General features: G+C 52.0%; 4 protein-coding genes across 4 annotated transcripts; 2 read left to right on the forward strand and 2 right to left on the reverse strand.

Annotated features, from left to right (window-relative positions):
• Positions 1-946: 946 nt before the first annotated feature.
• On the reverse strand, positions 947-4,020 carry Triagg1_4409 (uncharacterized protein; the record flags this gene model as incomplete). Its single annotated transcript, XM_062898810.1, has 2 exons — positions 947-3,677; positions 3,734-4,020. The coding sequence occupies 2 exons, from the start codon at positions 4,018-4,020 to the stop codon at positions 947-949; spliced, it is 3,018 nt and encodes a 1,005-aa protein (XP_062756426.1).
• An 819-nt stretch (positions 4,021-4,839) lies between these two features.
• On the forward strand, positions 4,840-6,484 carry Triagg1_4410 (uncharacterized protein; the record flags this gene model as incomplete). The annotated part of the gene is made up of 5 exons (XM_062898811.1): positions 4,840-5,032; positions 5,143-5,414; positions 5,480-5,628; positions 5,707-5,950; positions 6,008-6,484. 5 exons carry the CDS (start codon positions 4,840-4,842, stop codon positions 6,482-6,484), a joined length of 1,335 nt encoding a protein of 444 aa, XP_062756427.1.
• A 1,233-nt stretch (positions 6,485-7,717) lies between these two features.
• On the forward strand, positions 7,718-9,283 carry Triagg1_4411 (uncharacterized protein; the record flags this gene model as incomplete). Its single annotated transcript, XM_062898812.1, has 3 exons — positions 7,718-7,732; positions 7,852-8,799; positions 8,861-9,283. 3 exons carry the CDS (start codon positions 7,718-7,720, stop codon positions 9,281-9,283), a joined length of 1,386 nt encoding a protein of 461 aa, XP_062756428.1.
• A 194-nt stretch (positions 9,284-9,477) lies between these two features.
• Positions 9,478-12,708, reverse strand: Triagg1_4412 (uncharacterized protein; the record flags this gene model as incomplete). Its single annotated transcript, XM_062898813.1, has 2 exons — positions 9,478-9,663; positions 9,733-12,708. 2 exons carry the CDS (start codon positions 12,706-12,708, stop codon positions 9,478-9,480), a joined length of 3,162 nt encoding a protein of 1,053 aa, XP_062756429.1.
• Between the last annotated feature and the right edge of the window lie 405 nt (positions 12,709-13,113).

Below are 13,113 nucleotides of genomic sequence, written 5' to 3' on the forward strand. Positions count from 1 at the left end.
TGCCATGCAGAGCCGGGATCGGGATGCCTAGAGTTCCGAGACAAGTACATACACACTCTCCTGTGCAGTTAGCCGCCGGTAACTCCTCACTCACATACTCACAGAGCCTCTCCTCTCTCCGCCCTCTTCCAACCACCGTCGAGAGTGGCCCTAGTCTCAAGTTCCTTTAGTTTGGCCTTCCCCAGTTTATCAAGCCCTAGCTTCGCCATCCTCTCACCTCCTCGACCCAGTCTTATTACGTTCCGCTGTCCAGGAGCTATGACGGAAGCACACGAACAGGTAGCAAAGAGGAGAGACAGGAGAGAAACAAAAAACATCTCAGTCCCGGCAAGTTTGTATCACACAGCAAAGTACTCGACACAGCCTCCTTCGCTTACATCCAGGCCGCAACTCAACCTCAACCATCAATGTGTCCAAAACAAGCCTCCCCTCGTTCTAGCCTTGCCCGGCATACATCTTACAAAAATGTGCTCAGCTCTTTAGTCCAGGAACCCAAAGCTCAGGGGCTCTGGCTCTGATAGAACGAACTCATCACGTCACTCTGCGTCCTGCTCTCTGGCCCCCCTCTTTCGAGCTCCGATGCTTGATGCTTGCGCACCTCAGCACAGGCCCGAAAGTAAGCGGCAGACGTAGGCTCGCGGGGTGTGTGATATTGCGTGGTTTTGCTCTTGCGTTGCTCTGTGATCTCCATGCCATGGATGAATCGAGTCGGTCGACCCGGCTCGGCATGAAGATGTATCGTATCTGAACGCGTCCTGTGCCAACGAAAAAAAAGCCTCAGCCTGAAATAAAATGAGCCCGAAGGAGGAGAAATCTTTCTATAACATAATGTACATCTCGTGTCGTAAATACATCCATATCATCACAACGTACCTGGCCATAACCCGTTCATTGACGCCCTTTTCCCATTATGCCCGGAACCTCTAGTGTGCTGATGCATAGCCCCTTACTCTTCAGCGCCGTTAACGTTCATCTCGTGGACGCTCCATGATCCATCCACCCAGCCCTGCTTTTCTCCTAGGAACGTTGTTCGCTCCTCTCCTCTCCCAATAGCGTCGACCAGGAACTTTTGCGCCACGTCCCTGACTTGCTGCTTTGTGACGTCTAACAGCTGCTCTCTCTTCTTCTGCTTCATCTCGTCCGTGATTCCGGACAAGAATCTTGCCATGCCCTCCTGGTTGACCGATTTCGGGGCGTCAACCCCCTGGAAGACTGAGATTTTGGCCTCTTCAAGGTCTCGATCGCTCCATTCCTTCTCCACAGCCCACCGTCCTGCATTGCGCATGATGCCCAGTGTGTTTTGCGGGTTAGGGTCACGGTAGGAGTAGAATCCAAAGAGGCCGTCCAAGGCCTTCGAATAGGCTCCGCCGCCATAGGCACCGCCCTTCTCTCGAATCTCGTGGTGAAGGTGCTTGTGCGTCAACAGCTGTGCAAGAATCTGCAGCGGTGCGCCTTCAGGCGAGGTGTAGGATGTTGTGGCGACGGAGAGGCCTCCGTAGTAGACTTGATATGGCAGAGGGAAGAAAGCCTTGCTATCTCTGAGAAGAGGGGATGGGTTGCTACGTGCCACCCCTGATACCTCTCGAGACAACGCCCCCGTAAAAGTCTTCAGAGAGTTCAAGTTCTCTTGCACATTCTCCGTGCCACATGTAAGGGCAGTGCGCATCTTACCGCTGGTAAGAGCAAAAGTCTGAATCTTCTTCAGTTTGCTAATAACATCCTCCAGCTGGTCGGATTCCGGCCTGCCGGTCAACGAGGTGACCAGCTTAACCTGTGACAAGCCTCCCACCTGCTGCCGTAGCCAAGCGCTGCGGGTCAGACTCGACTCGGCGTGGCCCATTGCAAACCGATGTCCAGATGAAGCGATGTCATTGACAACTCCATCGGCTGAAGCCTGCAGCAGCTGTCGAATGCGCAAGGACGCCTCTGGGCTATCAAAGTCGGTCTCCTGGACCAACTTGCGCAAAAGGTCGTACATGACAGGTACGTTCCTGTCGAGTGCCATACCAGTGAAGATGATACCCTCGCTAGACTGAGCGAAGTCTGTCGGCGAAGGCGTGGAGTGATAGCCGACAGAAACGCCGCCCGTCTTGAGCTTGATGAGATCCTCGAGCTGCTCCATCGTCATATCTTTGGTACCTAGACGCATGATGCTGTCCGTGAATAGAGGAATGAGTTCTCGGAGATCGTCCGGCAGATGCTCCAAGGTGTTGATGGCCCGGAAATAGGTGAGACCATTCGTTGGCGCCTCTCGCCATTGGATTGGAATACCGTCCGCAACCTCATCTCGCACAACCGTTGGCTCCGTCGATCTAGGAATGTCCTTGACATAGACGGTAGGCAGACAGCTCAGATCTTCGGTATTAGTCTTGTTCTGCTCCACCAGCAGATCCTGCTCCTGCTTCTCGAATTGTAGGCGAGCACTCTCCTCATCTCCGGCCTTGTTTACGGCATCTTGGATCTTGGAAGACAGTCGCGCCTGCTCCTCAGCAATCAGGTCGTCACCAAAACTCGCTGACGGCGCCATCGTAAATATCAAGGTGTTGTCATTGAGCAGGTATTTGTCCATCAGGCCTTCCAGGTATCCGCCCTCCGCCATCTTGGCTTGGAACGCAGCAATAGTGTCGTTCCATGCCAAAGAGTCAAAGGGATCGCTGCCGTTGAACCACTTCGGCTTCAGTCTGTTGAGCATGGAATAGCCGAAATTGGACGTCTTGTGCTTAAGGGAAAGCTCGAGTTGATGAAGTGTGCCGTCAATCTTGCCCTGGTCAAAGCCTTTGTCTCTCGCGTCCCGCAGGATCTCTTGAATCTTGCCCTTGACCTTGGGCACATCGGATTCCTGGACACCAGTAAGGCCAATTGAGAAGATGCCGCGTTTCGAATAGCTGTCATAGCCTGCGTTCGGGCTCCAGTCGGCGCCCATGCCGGCCTCTATTAAACCCCGATACAACGGCGACCCATAGCCGTCCATCAAGAGCGTAGAGAGCAATGAGACAGAGAACGACTCCACCACATCAGTCGTATCGCCGGTGATCCAAGATACCGAAGTCTTGTATTGTCGATCCGGAGCAACCAACGGATCCAGCGGACCGTGGAGAGTAACTTCCTTGGGACCTTTCAGCTCAATTGGGAGATGAATAACTTTGTCTTTGGCGATCTTTTCAAAGGCCTGGAGCCTGGCATCGACTTCTCGTAGGTGATCCGCTAGAGGCATATCTCCGTAGGTAAACAGCTTCGCATTGCTTGGGTGATAGTTTTCCGCATGGAAATTCTTCAACTGCTCATACGTCAAGTCCGTAATCTTCTGAGGGTCGCCACCGGAATTATTGATATCGGGGAAGATGTGATCGTGGAACCGAATATAGTAAATGTATCCGGCGTCCGACATCTGTCCTTTCATCTCGTTATACACAACCCCCTTGAAGACAAGCTTTTTGCCATCTGCGGTTTCGGCTGATGGATTCTCAGGTCCGATTCGCCAACCTTCCTGTTGAAAATCGGACTGCTTCAACAATGGGTGGAGTGTTGCATCGAGGTACACGGACATTAGGTTCTTGAAATCCTGCTCGTTGGTGGTTGCGAACGGATAAAAGGTATGGTCCGAAGCTGTCATGGCATTCATAAAGTTGGACAAGGTACGAGGCAGCATCTTGAAGAAAGGGTCGCGAATAGGATATCTGGGACATTGTCAGCCATCGTTTCCCGCTGGCTGCCAAAAGAAAGACATCCTTACTTGTCGCTGCCGCATAGCGTGGTGTGCTCCAGGATGTGGGGGACGCCGGTGTCATCGGGAGGGTTCGTCTTGAAGCCGATGGAGAAGACATTGTTGGAGTCGTCACGCGCAATGTGCAAGTAGTCGGCGCCGGTCTTGTCGTGCTGCAGTTGCAGTGCCGTCAGCTCCAGCTCCGGAACGTGCTTTGCTCGGACGATGGTGAATCCATGGAGCTTGGAGCCGGGCTTCGGATACAGGGCGAGATCCGTCACGGTCTTGCGAGCCGTGTTGGCTGCGTTGCGCAACATGGTCGATTTCTATAACGGGAGGGGAAGGAAGGGAGGAAAAGATTCTAGTTATACATTGAAGAAGAAGTGCACAGGATCTAGGGCGCAGCCATGCAAGTAAGAGCAAAAAACAACCGCAGCTAAGACGAGATGGTGATGCTGATGCTGATGCTGATGCTACCAGTCATCTCTGATCTGCGGATCTCATCGGTAGAAATTTCAAGTGTTCACGGGCGATTAGTCAGTCCTGCCAGTGATATCTTCGGTAAGGCCCCAAAGAGCCCCCCAAGACTTCCGGCCACACGGCTGCTAGCCCGCTAGCAACCCCACCATATTGGCTGCTGACCTAATCCATTGAGCACTAACAAATTGCAACCAGCCGCATCATCGCACTATTAGAATTCTACGAATTACCATCCACCTGGTCACGCCTCCAATCTACACATGCTTTTCATCGGCGGCTGGGGGCAAGTCCATGCACGTCAGAATCGCAACGACGGCTCATCACACCCGGTCATTCCCTCAATTCGCGATTCATCGGCATTTCGTAAGCATCAGCATCGTTACTCGTCCAGTAGCCCGGCCAACAGCCCCAGCCGGCGTTCGATTTTGACGGCAATTCCGCTTGGGTTCCCGTCGAAGCCGTTGCCCACCGTCGTCTGCAGGCTAGCCACTGTTTAGAGCCCAACATCGATTGACTTTAGCAATATATAAGAGCAGGGAGGAACCTGTCGCCGTACGAGTGCCCCGCGTGCCCACGGCTCTCTACCGATGTGATTTGGCCCTTGATGCGACTCGTACCCCGTCGAAACTCTCCGCCTTGACGAAACCTCCCGAGCTATGCCGGCAACCCATGTGGAGGCGGCTCTGACGAATGGCCACGACTCGCATGTGCATTCATCACCCGCTGCGAATAAAAAAGCCAAGGGCAAGAGAGGAATGGATTCTACCGAAGCGTCGCGCCTGCTCCAGGCTCGCATATCGCAGTTGGAGCAAGATGCCGCTGGGGAGAAAGACCAAGAGATGGAAATAGGTGCGTGCAAAATCTTCTGCGATGGCAGAAACAATCATGCCGAGACCGCTTGGACCATCTATGTCGTCTAAAACCCCCGAGGTGGATTAACGCTCATATACGTAAAACAGAGAGAGAGGTCAAGCGCGCCAATCGAGATCTTCTGCAGCAAGTATCCAAGATGGACGACATGCAGAAGATTGAGCATCTCATGAAGCGCTCCAGCGAACTGCTAGCCGACATGCGACGGTTAGAGAGGGAAAACCAGAAGAACAAGAAACGCGGAGACGCCCTGCAGAAAGAGCGAGATGCCAGCCGTACGGAACTCAGCAAGACGGTGGGATTGAAGGAGAAATTAGAAAAACTATGTCGAGAACTGCAGAGGGACAATAACAAGATGAAGGTTAGCCCAGCAAAATAAGTTTTCGGGTTTCGGGCGTAACGTGGCGCACTGACACTGGGTCCCAGAATGAGAACAAAGAGCTCCAGAGCACGCAGAAGCGGAATAACACGGCCTGGGACGAGAAATTCGCAGGCTTGTTGTCAAAGTTAGAGGGGTACCAGGAGGAAAAAGATACCCCGAAGAAACAAGTGGTGGACATGGAAATGGACGAACTGTAAGCTTCCCCACCCCGCTTGACATCTGGAGAGTTTCATCCAGCGTAACCTGGCTTGCTGACGAGGGACAATGCCAGGTTCCGAGTCCGGTTCAAATCATTCATCGAGCAGTATGAGCTACGCGAGCTTCATTTCCATTCTCTTATGAGGACCAAGGAACTCGAGGTTCAGTATCATCTGTCCCGTCATGACAGGGAGAAGAAGAACGCCGAGTCTGAGTCGACCAAAGCGCGCCACTTGCAAGCCCAGGTCCACGCATTCACAAAGACAGAGACGGAGCTGAGGAATCAGCTCAATGTATATGTGGACAAGTTCAAGCAGGTATATGATACAACATACTGATCCACCAGGTTCTCGGCGCTGACGTTTCATTTATAGGTAGAGGACACGCTTAATAACAGCAACGACCTGTTTCTTTCATTTAGAAAAGAAATGGAGGACATGTCGAAAAAGGGCAAGCGGTTGGAGAAGGAGAATGAGGCGCTTAAGCGACAAAAGGAGGCGACTACGGCCAACATTATCCACATGGCGGAAGAGCGGCAAGATTGGAAGAGGAAAATCGAGGCCGCGGATAAGAAGAACGAGAAGCTCATGAGCATCATCCAGCAGATGCAGCAACAGGGGCGAAAAGTTCCACCCGCCGCAGCCAGTGCGGTCGAGGCGTGTTTCCCGGAGACTCGCGGGGGCGCAGAGGGCGAGGGCGAAGACAGCGAATACTCTGACGAGGAGGGCGAAGAGGAAGGACTTAGTGAGTTCGACGATGACACTGAAGAGGAGCCTCAGCCAAACGAACAGGGTCCCCCGGTGCCGTATGGCCCGGAACGCCCACCTCAGCCAACCACGAATGGACATTAGGAAACAGCTATTCGGGCATTGACGACAGGCGCGACGGCAGAGGAGATACAGAGGGAGTTTAAGCTCGGCAATGTGCCACCAGTTGAGCTGCTTCCATATATACTGGAGCCGTTGAAGCACGAGCCATGGCTTCCCGACCTGCTGAATCTATGCCTAGAAAAGTTCTTACCCCGCGGTATGATGAGGCCAGACTTTGCCAATGTGCCACGAGACGAGCGTGGGCCGCTCTTTTACGAGATTGTTAAGCATCACAGGGCTCAAGTCCGGCAGAGGGCTCAAGCTCAAGAGGCAACTCAGCGGTGATGCTTTCTGTAGAACTGTGGCCCCTATCTGGCCCCCAGCAAGTCTACGGCAGAGCGGGCTGATATCCATCCATTGTATTGTTTGTTTAACTGTGTACTAAGCTATATTCCTCGACATTATCAATTCTATCGCTTCTTTTCCAGCGAACCTCTTGCTGTCCCCTTTCAAGCTTCATTACTGAGCCGTGTTCTATGTACCTATGCAACGGTGAAACAAATACAAGGCACGAGCCTAGCCAATGCTCTCTCATTGGGTCGCGTGATCTCGCTGTTCCTTGTGACAGTAGTAATACTCAGACACACGACTTAGTAAATAAGAGAGCGTCTCTCGTAATTCATGTAGCACTGCCCTAAGAGCGCCGAGGTAGCGTGCGGAGTCATGACCAGGTACTGGGCAGGTACTGGCTGCTGCTCAGCGGGGGTGGCTGCTAAAAGCACACACAGCCACGGTACCTTGAGGTACCGGGGCACGTAACAACTAGCGGTGCCCTGCAACTGCGCTAAAGCTGAAGCTGAAGTTGGATGGGACATGACGATCAAATGATGATTCTACGAGTATGTCTATGATGGCATTGGATAACAACTGAAAATGAATACCTTATAGTAGGCAGCCAATGCGTAAAACATCTCGAATTATAGTCAAGTACATCCAAAATCATACTGTATATTATAGCAAGTCCAAGTACTAATATATCTGTCTCTCTGTAATCCTGTGCTGGTGAAAAGAAAAGAAGAAAAAAAAAACCACCCCCCTTGACGTACTAAGGCTTACCGGGTAGCTTCCGAGCCGCCTGGAATGCATTACCTCAGCAAACACGCATCGCAACGGGTACATACCTGACACCCTGGCCTCCAAGGATTCGTCCATCTTCAACCACTGCATCAAAGGTCCAGCTGTTGATGTCCTGACTGACATCGAGATACAGCCATCATGGACTTTCTACAGGTATGTCTGAGCAACGGCATTGCCCTCAATTGCCGCATCTTAGCAACACTCACTCTATTGTTGTTTTCCATATCCCAAAAAAAAACATATAAACATAAACACCTTAAACTAACCACGAGCATCTTCCCCCGCCGCAGCGCCTGTCGCAATTCCTCGATCGCCCGCTGTTCCCATGGAAAAGGCTCATCCTGGGCTTCTCCGTCGGCCAGTATGTCTTCGAGTCTCTGCTCAACTACCGCCAGTACCGTATCCTCCAGCTGCCCAAACCCCCCGCCGTCCTCGCCAAAGAAGTCAACCAGGAAACCTTTGACAAGTCGCAAGCCTATGGTCGTGCCAAGGCCCAGTTCTCCGTCGTCAGCGGCCTCTGGGGCCAGGTTGTTAACTTCGCCTTTGTCCATTTCGATGTCATGCCCAAGCTGTGGTCCTGGACCGGCGACCTGCTGCTCAAGTATGCGCCGGCGCGCTTCACCGGCGAAATCTCGCACTCGATTGTCTTCGTCTTCACCTTTATGCTGCTGTCGCAGGCGCTGAGCATGCCCACCCGCGTGTACAGCACCTTTGTCCTGGAAGAGAAGTTTGGCTTCAATAAGCAGACGCCCGGCCTCTTCATCTCGGACCTCGTCAAGACGAACCTGCTCACTGCCGTCCTCATGCCCCCCGTCATTGCTGGTTTCCTCAAGATCATCCAAAAGACGGGCTCGCAGTTCGTCTTCTACACTTGGGTCTTTACTGCCAGTTTGCAGCTTCTGATGACTACCCTCTACCCCACATTCATCCAGCCCCTGTTCAACAAGCTCTCCCCCCTCGAGGATGGCGAGCTCAAGACAAAGGTCAATGAATTGGCCGCCAAGTTCAAGTTCCCCCTGCACGAGCTGTATGTCATCGATGGTAGCAAGCGCAGCGCTCACTCCAACGCATTCTTTTACGGCCTCCCATGGAAGAAGCACATTGTCATCTACGATACCCTCTTGGAAAAGTCCGAACCGGAGGAGGTCCTCGCTATTCTGGCTCATGAGCTCGGCCACTGGAAGCTCGGCCACACCACAAGCCTCTTTGGAATCTCTCAGGTACGAATGCTTCGACTTTCTTAACAATTTGACTGAATAGCATCGCTAACACAGCCTCCAGGCCCATCTCCTCTACGTCTTTAGCCTCTTCTCTGTCTTCATCAACAACCGCTCCCTCTATTCTTCTTTTGGCTTCCACAGCGAGCACCCCATCATCATCGGCTTCCTCCTATTCTCCGATGCCCTCTCGCCAATGGACACCGTCATCCAGTTCCTCCTGCACATCGTCTCCCGCACCTTCGAGTTCCAGGCCGATAAGTTCGCCAATGACCTGGGTATGCGCACTGAGCTGGCCACATCGCTCATCAAGCTGCACATCCAGAATCTCAGCTCCATGGACGCTGACTGGATGTACGCGAGCTACCACTTCTCCCACCCCCATCTCTCAGAGCGCCTCAAGGCCCTGGACTGGAAGGGCGAACAGGCTGTTAGCGAGAAGGAGGACGAGGGTGTCGTCAAAGCCAGTGGCCGCGACGAGTTGTAAGATGTTGTAGAGAATGAAGGAATATGTGCCGGGGCAGAAGGTTAGAGTAAACAATACAATACACTCAATATTGGTAAAATACGTGTCGTCGTGCTCACGAATGTGTCTCTTGCCATCTTATCCAGCGATTTAGTTGCCTACATTGTCCTATACGAACATATCCTCTGGACATTGCGTCCATCTAACCCAGATATCTAGTCCTCATCCTCATCCTCGTCCTCCTCGCTCCCCTCTTCATCGTCGAATCCATCATCTTCTTCGTCGTCGTCCTCATCCTCGTCTTCGTCCTCACCAGTATCTAAGCCATAGTCATCGTGGAAGTGGCTTAGCTCATGAGTCTGAACCTTGTAGCCCATTCCCTTGAAGGCAGTTTCCATACCCTAAGCAAACAATGGTCAGCATGCCTCATACATACAATACGTTAGAATCTGAAGTGGATTGAACAGTACCTCTTGCATCAGCTTAGCGCACGTAATCACGATGTTGCTCTTACCCGGCTCAAAGCAGGGCATGATGAAATCCTTGAGCGCTTGACGAATCTCGTCCTCAGTTACTTCCCTAACACGCTTCAGAATAACCTTGTTCCAATCCTTGGGCAGCTCCTTGAAAACGCTCTGGACGAAATTCTGCTGGGCAGCACTAGGCATAGTGGACTGCTCATCTGCGAAGCCCACCACAAGTTGGCTGATGGTGCCTTCGAGGAGGTGCCTGTCGATTGGCACGTCGGCGTTGGCAATCTTCTGAATAGCATCCCGTGAAGCAATAATGGCCTTGGACGCGTCCGGAGAGCGGTACACTTTAAAGGATACGACTCCACTCTCAACATTGCGCGTGAAGAAGGTTCCGTAGGCGTATCCGGCACCACGAACGGCATTCCACAGCGGTCCCTCTACCGTCTCGAGATATCCTACTGCTACTACAATGGCGGGCAGCCTGGGATCTGAAAACGAAGAGAGGCCAGGAGCAGTGCTGACGGAGAAAGAGCTGTCAAGAGCTGTCATGGGGACGATGGTGACGCCCACAGAACCGGGGGCTTTTCCTTCGGCGTTCAAAAGACTCGATGGCTTTGGAATAGGAGCCATAGATCCATTTTGTGACTTCAGCGCTGTTGAGAGTGCATCCCAAGTGGCGATGGGGTTGGGGAGCTTTTGCAAGTCTGCCGTGACAAGGACTCTCATATTCTCAAATGTGAAAAGAGAGTTACGGATTTCGTTGAACCACCCCACAACCTGGTCGGGATTCTTCTTCAAAAGCTTCTTGAGACGCTTGAGATAGACTGCCTTGACAACAACACGTCTGGCAACGGTAAGAGTAGACTTTTCCATATGAATAGCTGTGTCCACCTCAGCGGCCATGCTGCGCCCGTCACGTTTCGACTCTGGGATGTCAGCCAAGGCCTTCATAACAGCAGCCTTGATCCGGACGGGGTCAAAGACGGAGTCGAACATCATGGTACGAAGCCAGTTTACGGCTGCATCATACTTTTCGGGCTCCGCCTGGAATTGAACCATGTATCCTTCTGTGTCGCCAAGCTGTCGGGAGCTTCCAATATCGTAGCCAACGCTGTCTCTCTCGAGCTCCATGACGACTTGCTCAAAGTTGATCTGCTGCCCATCTCGTATGATATGGGTGTTGAAGAAATTATCGCTAAAAATTGCCATGAGTGGCTTGAGGTGGACAGGGACTTGAGCTGTGCCAACGTGAATAGTGATGTGGACAAAGTTTGTGGGTACATCCTCGAACTGAATGAAAAGCGGCAGTTTGCCATCCGAAGCAGCATTGATGAGCTCTTGTGCCCTGCCGGGACCCAGGCCAACAGACTTAGCATTGCCGGAGCGAGCAGTATCAGATTCTATGAAGTGAATAGACTCTGTGCCGGGAACAGCCCAGCGATCAATAACCTCGGGCGGGATTGGCGCATCGTTTTTGCTTTTGGCCTCTTCGAGTCTTTGCGCGAGCTTTTGCAGTCCATCTGCCCCGAGTTCCTCTTTGCGCTTGGCGATGCGAGCTTCGTGGTCACTCTTGATCTTGGTGGCCAATTCCAGAGATGGCTTGCCCAATATGGAGATGTGGTGAGCATCGGACATCCACTCCTTCATGAAAGCTCGCCACTGCTCATCCGACCATTTTTCAAGAACATCATACTCTGCCAACGTCTCCAGATCCTTGAGTGTTGAACCATCACGCTTTCCAAAGAGGTAGTCGGTTATAATGTTTGTAGAGTAGAAGGACTCTGATGTCTCAGCATGATACTTGACCTGTCGCTTCTCTCTTCGGAGGCACTCTCTCATGTATTCCATATCCAAGGGCTTTGACACGACGTCCTTCAAGACCTCGAATAGACGATTCTCCACAAAGGCCAGCTTTTCCGTTGCCACACCAGTAGGCTGTAGCCAGATGAGTGAGTTCGGTCTTGATTCCCACCAGTACGATACAGAGCTTGCAAGTTCCTCCCGTTCAACAAGCGTATTTTCCAATACAGAGACAGATGAGCCACAAAGATACGTAAGAAGAATGTTGAGAGCCGACGTGGCAAGAACATCGGTACAATGAGGGCCGAAAAAGCCAATGAGAATTTCACCAACGGACTCGTCCTCCTCTGGGAACTCTGCCGTCGTGACAATGCTCTCTTTGAGGACAGGCGGCTGAGCTGAGTCCGTCCAAGGCCTCTTGAATGGTGTATCAAGAGCAGGAATATCATCCTTGATGCTTTCTTCAAATGTATCCAGGATTTCCAGAAGATTCTCGTGATCCGCTTCGCCAACAATAACAACACACAAGTTGCGCGGCTGGTACATGTCCCGGTGGAATTGACGAATGCGCTCAGGCGTGAGGACTCGCAGAGCTTCTGTCATGCCGCCTGTTTCGTACCGAAAACCGACATTTTCTGGATATAAAAGCCGGCGGGCTTTCAGATCCATGACTTCGGCGCTGCGATTCTCAACCGCCTGCATTTCCGAGTATACAACACCTGCATCATTTCCCTCTCCATCGATATGCCAAACCTCGGTGACAATACCATCATCGGTAATAGTAGGTAGAATGACATGCTCCAAGTAGACGGGGAGGATCTGAGCAAAGCCGTCCCAGCCAGCCGTCTCAAGGGTGTAGGCTGTGTGATCGGTGGCAGTCCAGGCATTCGTGCTAGAGTATGCTCGCGAAGATAGCTTGTCCAGAAGACCCTTCCACTGATAATTCTTGGAGCCCATGAAAATTAGATGCTCAAGGGTATGGGGGGCGCCGGAATCGTCGAAAATTTCAGTGGCGAGGGTGAAGTAGCCATTGATCTTTGGTCCCTTGCGATCAGCTACAACAACCTGCATGCCACTCCGTTCGGAGACATATTGAGTGATTGTGCAGGGTGCATAATCGGTCTTGAAGCTTTGAACCTTGCGGAAACTGGGCTTTAATTTCTGTGAAGGCATCTTGAAGTCTTTTGAGAAAGGGTGCCCCTTCCAGCCAGACCTAATCAGCAGTCAGTCAGTACAGCTGAAAAAAAAAGTGGCGAGGCACTTTCAAAGCCTTGTTAAAGTAGCAGGATCGTATAAGCCCCGTGAATAAGAAGAGATGGCATTGAGACAGGCAAAATCCAGTCACTTGTTACTGGATTGGTGTGTTGGAGAGGAAGCACATTGGAGGAATTTGGGTTCATTTTTTCGAGGAGAGGGGCAGGTAAGCAAACGGTTTGTCCGCATGGGCCACTTAGAGAGGAGTATAGAGAGGACCAACCTCAGCAGGCAGCCTTCCAGGAAAGTTTGGGCAGATTGGCCATGATTGCTGATGAGTAGAAAGTACAAGCCAGCACTGAAGATGGCGACAATGAGCGGCAG

The sequence above is a fragment of the Trichoderma aggressivum genome (genome assembly GCF_033847375.1).
Source record: "Trichoderma aggressivum f. europaeum strain CBS 100526 chromosome Unknown scaffold_014, whole genome shotgun sequence".
In the NCBI taxonomy this organism is placed as follows: Eukaryota; Fungi; Ascomycota; class Sordariomycetes; order Hypocreales; family Hypocreaceae; genus Trichoderma; species Trichoderma aggressivum.